At 37.0% G+C, this 10000-nt stretch overlaps 1 protein-coding gene across 1 annotated transcript; it reads right to left on the reverse strand.

Moving 5' to 3' along the window:
* Window positions 1-1194: 1194 nt before the first annotated feature.
* On the reverse strand, window positions 1195-5681 carry LOC119596753 (adhesive plaque matrix protein-like). Its single transcript, XM_037946077.1, has 4 exons — window positions 5677-5681; window positions 5221-5332; window positions 3535-4206; window positions 1195-2050 (listed from the first exon to the last, which is right to left on the reverse strand). The coding sequence occupies exons 1-4, from the start codon at window positions 5679-5681 to the stop codon at window positions 1199-1201; spliced, it is 1641 nt and encodes a 546-aa protein (XP_037802005.1). The 3' UTR covers window positions 1195-1198.
* Window positions 5682-10000: the final 4319 nt, after the last annotated feature.

Below are 10000 nucleotides of genomic sequence, written 5' to 3' on the forward strand. Positions count from 1 at the left end.
AGAGAGAGAGAGAGAGAGAGAGAGAGAGAGAGAGAGAATCGGGGGTGAGAGAGACGGAAAGTGAGTGGAGAGGAGGAGGAGGAACAAGAAAACAGAAGGCGAGAGAGAGAGAAAATATATATATAGATATAGATATATATTGATCTGTCTCATAGGTGTACTTTTTTCGTTAAGAGTAAATATGTTAAGAGTAAATATGTTCATCATTTTCACAAGCGTACAAACCCATACCCTGAGGGGACGGGAGGGGGGGGTAATCTCTACCGTATGCTTTTGAAAATGTTATAAAAATGACGATCCGGATACAAATAAAAACAAAAAAAACAGAATTTATTTATTGCTTTCGTAATCACGCTTTCGAAAAAAGAGACTGGGAGATGTGAGGCAGATTTTTTTTTTTTTTTCCCATGACACAGACACGAACACAGATATGCTTTAGAATTAGTTATATTCTCATGATAAAATCCCCATGGACAAAGACAGGACAATCTTCATTGAATATGTCAATAAAAGGTGTCCTATAATGGCTGCCTGCTTTCCTTTCAACCTTGGAGATCGTGTGACAGTATTCATTTATCTTTTTTTTTTTTTTTTTTTGCTTTGTAGGGTATTTTTTCTACACTTGTGAAAAAATGTTGGAAAAAATGGATGACCTATGATATAGCCACTCAAGTAATTAATGACCCAGGAAATAAAACACTATGTTATATGGAATTTTATTAATCCAAGCATAGCCGTGTTTGTAGTTTAGATGTAGGGGATACATGGTAATGTTTGAAAAATAAATATTACACGTGGTCATGTAAAAACATGTCATATATTATTATTGACCACTTAAATAACAAAAAATATATATTTACGTATCCCCTCTTAAAAGCGGGGGATACGTGGCTATATTTCCAAAAGCGATTCGTGGCGCGAGAACTTTCTAAACTATCGATTTTTATTCATAACTCTCCAGACTCTTGATCAATAGTTCATACATTTAAAATACTGGCAATTACATAACTCGTGTGTGGGTTTTGAATTTGTTCATATGAATATGTGTGCCAGTTACTCCCCAGCACATTTTCTCTACTTTTAAATAATGATAATGATAATAATAACAAGAATAACAATAATAATAATAATAATAATAATAATAATAATAATAATAATAATAATAATAAATCACATTTTAACAACTTCATAACATCTCTCATCTTGTGATTCGTAGCCCTATAGGAAAAGTAGGCCTATAAGTAGTCGCTGGTACGTACGAAGAACCTTTTTTTGGATTTGCAATAGGCCTAGGCGTTAAGTAAGTACTATGTTCAGTTTTGGAGTTTTTGGTAGACTCCGGTAGATATGGTTTGTAAGTGCGTGTAAGTGTGTAAGTAGGGCGATGGGGAGGGTTCTGGGCCTGTCCCTTGCGGCTAATTTGGCTTGTAGGCCTGTAAGTAGTTACGGGTTTGTGAGTACGTACAGGATTGTAAAATGAAATAGGCTTGTAAGTAATTGCAGGCGTGTAAGTAGGCACGGGTTTGTCGGAAAGAGTAGGCTTGTAAGTAGTTGTAGACCTAGAGGATGGAATAGGCTTGTATGTAGCTGTAGACCTAGAGGATGGAGTAGGCTTATAAGTAGTTGTAGACCTGTAGAATGGAGTAGGCTTGTAAGTAGATACAGATTCGTTGGATCGGGTAGGTTTGTAAGTAGGTGCAGGCTTGTAGGATGAAGCAGCTTCGTAAGGAGATGCGAGTTTGTTAGACGGAACAGACATGTAAGGAGCAACAGGCTTGTAAATTGTTGCAGGCTTGTAAGTAGTTGCAGTCTTGTAAGTTTCAGGCCTGTAAGTAGTTGCACGCTTGTTGGACGGAACAGATTGATAAGTAATTGCAGGCTTGTAATCAGCTGCAGGCCTGTAAGCAGCTGCAAGCTCGTAAGTAGATACAGTCTCGTAAGTAGTCTCAGGCTCGTAAGTAGACACAGACTCGCCAGGATACCGAGCCTGTCCCTCATAGGTGACCTCGGCCACGTAGCCTGAGTCGCCGTCCACGTGGTAGGTGACCTTCTGCAGGCGACCGTCGGGAAGCTGCACGTAGTAGGATCCCTGCGTGTTGTAGCCGTCGCGGGACTCCTGGTGGCCGTAGTCGTTGCCGGAGAGGTCGTCCTTGATCGCGTAGTCGTAGTGATGAGGGAGTCGTTCTGGTCGTTTCCGCATCTGGTGCAAAATGGGACGAGGTGGTTGCTGCAGGTGAGAGAGAAATTGACGATAGGAGTACAGTGTTAATCGTGATGGTAATCGTAACAGTGATGGTAATAGGAGTAATAGTTGCAATAGTAACGATGAAAGTAACAGTTGCAGTAGTAATAATAATGATAGTAGCAATGATATATTAGTAATATTGGTAATAGTAACAATGGTAATTATAGTGATAGTAAGAATGATATAATAGTAATAATAGTAATAGTAACAATAGTAATGATAGTGAAACTATATCAATAACAACAATACAGATAACAGTAATAATAGCAATAATACCTATAGTAACAGCAATCGTAACAATACTCATACAGCTGATGACAGGAATATTACATCTGATAATGGTATTCACATCATAGTTCCCCCTCCTCTCCCTTTCCTCTCCTGCCCTGAAGATGATCCAGGTGGATTTCGAAACTGTAGTCTCTTTTTCAGTAAATCCAGTTTTTACATTGTGGGTTTTTCTACCATGATGATGATGATGATGATGATGATGATGATGATGATGATGATGATGATGATGATGATGATGATGATGATGATGTAATATTAGAAACAATAATAATGATAATAGCAGTAATAATAATAGTAATTATTATTATTATTATTATTATTATTATTATTATTATTATTATTATTATTATTATTATTATCATGATAATTATAATAATAATTGTAATAATTATTATAAAGATAATAACTATAATCATAATGATAACGATTATGTTAATAATTATAGTAATAATTATGATGATAATTATAATAATCATACTAATAATAATTATAATGATAATTATAATAATTATAATAATTATCATTATAATAATGATTATTTTAATAATAATTATTATTATGATAACAATTATTATGATAATTATTATAATAACAATTATTATTATTATTATGATTATTATTATTATAATTATTATTAATATTATTATATAAATAAAAATAATAATAATAACAATTACAATAATTATTATTATTATTATTATTATTATTATTATTATTATTATTATTATTATCATCATCATTATTATTATGATAATAATAAACAATTATAAAAAATGATGATAATGATAATGATAGTGAGGGGGAAGGGAAGGATGATAACCGTAATGATGATAATGATAACGGTAATGATAAGAAAAAGAGTGATAATCAAAATACCAACCGTGGCTCTAATAATACCAATCCAAAGACAATGACATTATGGAAGAAAATAACAAATAAATAACAAAATAATTAAATACGAATACCAAAACAAATCTTAACTACGAAAACTCCCTCACCTTAACATCTGCTTCGACTCCCAAATCTTTTCTCGACGAACCTTCACTCTCCTGGTCAAGCTTTGAAGCCTCCTGTGCAGCTTTATCCTTACGTGGAAGCTCTAAGTTGCTACTAGAAAAAGGTTTCTCGTCACTTGTCGAATTGCCTTGAAGATTTTCAGGTCCGAAAATCTCTCTCCGTTTATGCTTCAGCCGGTGATTCGCTCGAGACGAGATGGCGGGTCGGTACCTCGTTATTTTCCCTTTAAAGGCCGTTTTTTCGCTGTATTTAGGCCTAGATTTGTGGATCAGATGAGACAGAAACTTCGATTTGTATTTTGGGTCCCACTGGCTTTTGTTTCTAAGTTTGTTCTTGTGTTTAAGCTTAGTTTTACGAACGGCTAGGGACGTAGAGACGATCGGTTGATCTGCCACAACGCTTGAAATAACAGATATGGGACTGATTTTCCGTTTATAAACAGTCCGAACGGGCTCTTGAGCAGTTCGGTATCCAGAAATTATCCCAGGCTTATATCCAGGCGTTAAAACGTTGCTGAAATAGGGTTTGCGCGTGACGTGGACCTCGCTGGAAACTGAATTGGTGGAAAGTGCAGGCAGGTAAGTCAACAACCCAGGGACTTTGGCTTCAGAAGATACGATCGATGAGGTCAGCAAGAGCATACAGACTAGGACCTGTGGGGGAGGGGGGAGGTTTTAAAGCGAATTAGTGAGTTATAGATTTAATTGAAGAAAATAAAGTAGGAATGTGTATATATACATATATATAAATACAAGTTTACCACGAGGAAAATACCGAAGACATACAGGGTTCTATACCCGACGCATAAGATGTATATTAAACACAATACGCAAAAATAATTTATGAAGAGGTAAGCACTATGGACAAAATAATTGAAAGGGTGTCATTATAAGCACAAGTAATGTACTGAAAGGAAAACCTATACTTACACGCACGCACGCACATGCGCGCACACACACACACACACACACACACACACACACACACACACACACACACACACACACACATAAACACACGTGTTTATATAGGTGTATATGTACATTCGGATTTTTCCTCAGGATACCTCCCGAAGCCTTTTTCATCTTATAGATGCCAAAAGGCAGTCAATTATTTTGCAGAGGGTGAACTCCCATAGCATTTGGCCATGCACGGACTGAACTACAAGGCAGCAGTCGGGCACTACTATCGTATCTACGTGAGAGTAACCCAATATCTGCAACATTATATATATATATATATATATATATATATATATATATATATATATATATATATATATATATATATATCGACGGCCGGTGTCTACTTTGGCATTAATGTGAGGATGGCCCCTCGCGCTACGCTTTTACGCCAATTGAATATTGTAGCTTATAACTGGTAACTGCCACTCTCCGTGTTGTGTCGACGCTTTGCAGTGTCGCTGGAATGTCCTCTCCACAGGTGAGCGCAGTGGAAAATCCGTTGATAAAAAAGGGCAAAGCACTTATATTAAGATCACTGAACGAGATTGATCATCCAGAAATGAGGTCTTTTTTTAACAGAATGCCCAGTAGATCCTTAAAATATAGTACATAAAATAATGAGAGAGAAAAAAAAGTGCTGCTCTTAATAAAACACACACAGACTTCACCTTCATATCGACCGAATTATTGAGTGAAAATTACGCCCCACACGTCCCTTGCTGCCTTTTTATACCCGCGTCTCATAGAAAGGGCTTGGAATGTGGGCGTGGCGGTGACAGACCGATGGGCGGCGCCGCAGGGGTACGAGGGCGGTCTTTGATAATGAGGAAATAGGTGATCTAACGACTGAAATGATCATCGAGTAGTTTTTAAATATATTGTTAGGAAGAAAACGAGTATTTTAGGACGTAATTTTATCTTATTATATTTATTAGATTTGATTATTAATTGTGATTTTGAGGAAGGAAGAAAATGTCTCCAATTAGATCTATCAAATTTCGATTAATCATAGGAAATGTATCTATTATAAAGTAATGGGTGATCTGATAATTGACATGTTCATCAAAATTCTCATAAAAAATCTATCGCGAGGGAAATGAAAAAGTATCTTAATAATTAATCATGAATATTAATTCAAATTAGATTTACAAAAAATACGTCATGTTGGTTAAAAATCAGGTAATGAGGTATATGTACACTTAGACACGCGCTCACACATGCACACAGACGTAAGATGCACACATGACAAAACATGCAGACAAACATAAACACATTCTCACACGCACACACACACACGCACATACTACACATAAAAGTACTAAATGCTGATCATTCCCGTCCTCAAAATACTCAGCAAATGCTCAACATCTTTCTTTCTTTTTTTCTTTCTTTTTTTTTAATCCTCGCTTCTAAAGATATAAGAGTAGGGGTGAATAAATTCTCGTTGTCACACCTAACGGATGATTTAAATATATAAATACACACGTGTGGAATTCATGTCGAACAAATTGCAAGTCGAACAACGAAGGGAAGTAAAAGAAAACACACGAATATGCCGAAGGCCTTTTTGCACTTACTGCTTCATCAGGACATGAGCACTTATATGATGGTGGTTGAGTCTATCGTAGATGCGATGGTGCGTTGAGAACCACCAATAATGATTACCTAAACAACTGTTCCCCTGTGGAAGGATCGCTGGTCAGCCACCCCAGTCAACTACATGGTGTCAACATGGCGCAAAAGTAGTTCGTCAATCATCGCATCGGTGATGGCACGAATATGAATAAATATATTGTCCTGGGCAGGACATTAAACTGTACCCTGAGGTTTCCTTGAGCATAGATAGTACCCTATGAGCTCTCCGTGCCAGGGTTACGGCGAAGCTGTTGGCAGCAGGGAAGGGGTTTCTGCAAAGGCGCTTATCAATGCAATTAGTAGTTCTCGGCATATGCAAAATATGTCTGGCGGAAGTTAAGTCCTGCTGAACAAACGGGAGAGATAGTGTTCTTAGTTAGATGGAACTGCGAGCAAAGAGAAAACTTCGGACCTTTACTTTGCTTATTCTATGGCTCCTGACCTCAACCCGAATATGAATCTACAAATAATATCGCCAAATGCCGGATCCTCTGCGCGGGTTGCCAAGGAATAAGTCTGTGTGTGTGTGTGTGTGTGTGTGTGTGTGTGTGTGTGTGTGTGTGTGTGTGTGTGTGTGTGTGTGTGTGCAAATATATATATATATATGTGTGTGTGTGATACAACATTCAAATACTAGGAATCAGTGAGACCAATTGGAAAAGTAATGGAAGTTTCAAAACTAAAGAAAACAAGACAGTTCTTTTTTCTGGAAAAGAAGAAGGAAATTATAGTCACGGAGTTGCTATGCTTCTCACGAAAAAAACTGCAAATGCACTAATTGGGTACAGCCCAATAAATGATCGCATTTTAAAAGTCAGAATACAAGCAAAACCTCATAACATTAGTATACAATGCTACGCACCAACCAACATTGCAAGTGATGAAGAAATGGAAAATTTTTATAACACTCTCCAAGAAACATTAGACTCAATCCCTAACAGAGATGTAACAGTAATCATGGGAGACCTCAACGCCAAAGTAGGCAAAAATGATCTGAAAAATGACACCTGTGGAAAATTCGGCCTTGGAGATATAAATGAAAGAGGTGAAAATTTTATTGAATACAAATAATCTAGTTATAGCCGATACATTGTTCCAACACCACCCAAGACACTTGTACACGTGTTTTCACCAGACAAAAGAACACGCAACCAAATTGACTACATTGTGCTGAACCAGAAATGGAAAAGTTGCATAAAAAATGCCAAGATAAGACCTGGTGCCGACTGCAACAGTGACCACCAACTACTAACTATTGACTTTCAAATAAGACTCAAAAAGATGGAGCGTCCAACACCACCTCTAAAGCTCGACTACAAAACTCTTGATAACAATTACAGAATTACAGTGTCAAACAAATTTGAAGTACTCAATCAATGTGAAGATGATAAAACACCAATGAGTTGTGGGAAGAAGGAAAAGAACTCCTGCTGAGCGCTGCTTAAGAAACTATCGCCAAAAAGAAAAAGACAAATTCCCCCTGGATATCTGAAGAAACACTAAGTGAAATTGAAACAAGAAGATGCCTAATATCAAAGGGTATCAATAATCCAGTTAAAGAAGTAATTTACAAAAAACAAAATACAAAAATTCAAAGATTGTTGCGACGAGATAAGGAAAAATATTTAAATGAACATTGCCAGAGAATTGAAAACTGTTCTATCAATAAGACAACTAAAGAACTCTACCAAGGAGTACGAAACATCACACGAAAATTTAGACCTACAATGGATACTATCAAAACTGAAGATGGACTTGTTTTATGTGATGGAAAAGAAGTCAAAGATAGATGGAATCAATATTGTTCCAACCTATACAAAAAGAATAAAGATCTAACAACAACATTAATTAGACTCAATGACAGCGAAGATGAACCACCGCCACTGCTAGACGAAGTTGTAAAAGCCATAAAAGAATTAAAGAATAACAAGAACCCGGGAATAGATGAAATAACAGCAGAACTAATCAAGAAGGCTGGCGAAAGTGTTGAATACTTCTTCTACAAACTTTGTACAAAAATATGGAATGAAAGAAGATGGCCAGAAGACTGGGTAAAATCAGTCTTTACTCCCATACCTAAAAAAGGTGACGCACTCCAATGCAACAATAACAGGACAGTTGCATTAATAAGTCACAGCAGCAAAATTTTGTTGAAAATTATTGCTGAAAGAATGAAGTTAAAGTTAAGAGAGGAAATTGCAGACGAACAAGCGGGTTTTCGCCCTGGAAAAGGTACCAGAAACCACGATATCCTTTGGAATAACATGAACGATACGAAGTTTCCAAAACACATCATCCAACTAATAAAAGCCATGTATGACCAACAACAAGCAACTGTAAGAACCACTTATGGGTTAACAGAACGGTTCGAAGTCAAACAAGGAGTGTGACAGGGTTGCATTCTGTCTCTGCACCTTTTTAATATATATTCTGAAACAATTATGAGAGGTGCTCTAGAGAATTTTGAAGGAACTGTGGATGTTGGAGCATACAAAATATCAAATCTAAGATACGCCGATGATATAGTTTTAATTGCCAGCAGTATCACTGAACTACAACAACTACTAGATAAAGTTAGAGAAGCAAGCGAAAAGGCTGGCTTGTTTCTTAATGCCAAGAAAACTAAGATCATAAAGATTCAAAGATGAACAATGATGAACATGTTACAATCAATGGAGTGGTTGTGGAAAATGTGAAAGAGTTCACTTATCTTGGAGCTGTTTTAACTAATACATATGATGATTCACCGGAGATAAAAAGAAGAATTACCATTGCCAAAAATGCCACAGTTGCTCTCAATAACATCTGGAAAGACCAAAGCATTACCTTACGGACAAAGCTAAGGTTATTGAACTCATTAGTTTTCCCAATTGCATCATATGGTTCTGAGTGTTGGGTGCTGAAGAAGATAGACAAGAAAAAGATCAATAGTTTTGAAATGTGGTGTTACAAACGAGTACTACGTATTATACCCCGGGACCATAGAAATCCTGCCTTAGCATCCAGCGGGGGTTTAGTTTGTTGCTGCCCTTGCCCAGGGTTACAGGGAAGTCATTCTGGCTGAGAAGGCAGGGACAGAATGTCTGTACTGGCTTCAAAAACAGAATTGCAGCCTCAGAAGTCAATAGCTAACTTAGGTTAGATTGGAAGAACTTCTGAGAAGGGAGATGGTGACTTCTTAAAATTACTTGGCAGAAGGAAATGGCAACCCACTGCTGTAAATTGCCAAGAAAAATCATGGTTTAATGTCCAGTAATGAATCAAGAGCAAACGGTGTAAATGGGATTTCTATTGCTTTTGGTAGGAATCCCTCGCCCGGTATGGATTGTCATGTGCAACAGGTGACACCAGACCATCATCAAGCTGCTGTCCGCAACAAAGAACCATTGAGAATGGGGAACGTGGAATGTAAGAACAATGAGTAAAGACAGGAAAACTAGAGAATGTAAACGAGAAATGAATCGGTTAAAGATTAACATACTAGGAATAAGTGAAATAAGATGGACAGAGCAGGAAAGATAATTAGTGATGACAAGACCAAAATATTTCAGGAGGCGAAAGATGTCAACATGCTGTAGGGGTAATACTGGACAAGAAAGATCAAAGAGTGTGATGGGATTCTGGGCTATTTCGGAAAGAATCGTGTTGGTGAAATTGAAAGGGCAACCTTTTAATCTATCCTCATTCAGGTATATGCCCCCCGACATCAGAGCATACAGATGAAGAAATTGAGGCATTCTACGAGGATTTAGAGAAGGCAAGAAAACAATGTAAATCACAGGAGATTATTTTAATCATGGGAGATATGAATGTGAAGGTAGGAAAAGGAAGAGAAGGAAATATTGTT

Source organism: Penaeus monodon, chromosome 38 (assembly GCF_015228065.2).
Source record: "Penaeus monodon isolate SGIC_2016 chromosome 38, NSTDA_Pmon_1, whole genome shotgun sequence".
NCBI classification, from domain to species: domain Eukaryota; kingdom Metazoa; phylum Arthropoda; class Malacostraca; order Decapoda; family Penaeidae; genus Penaeus; species Penaeus monodon.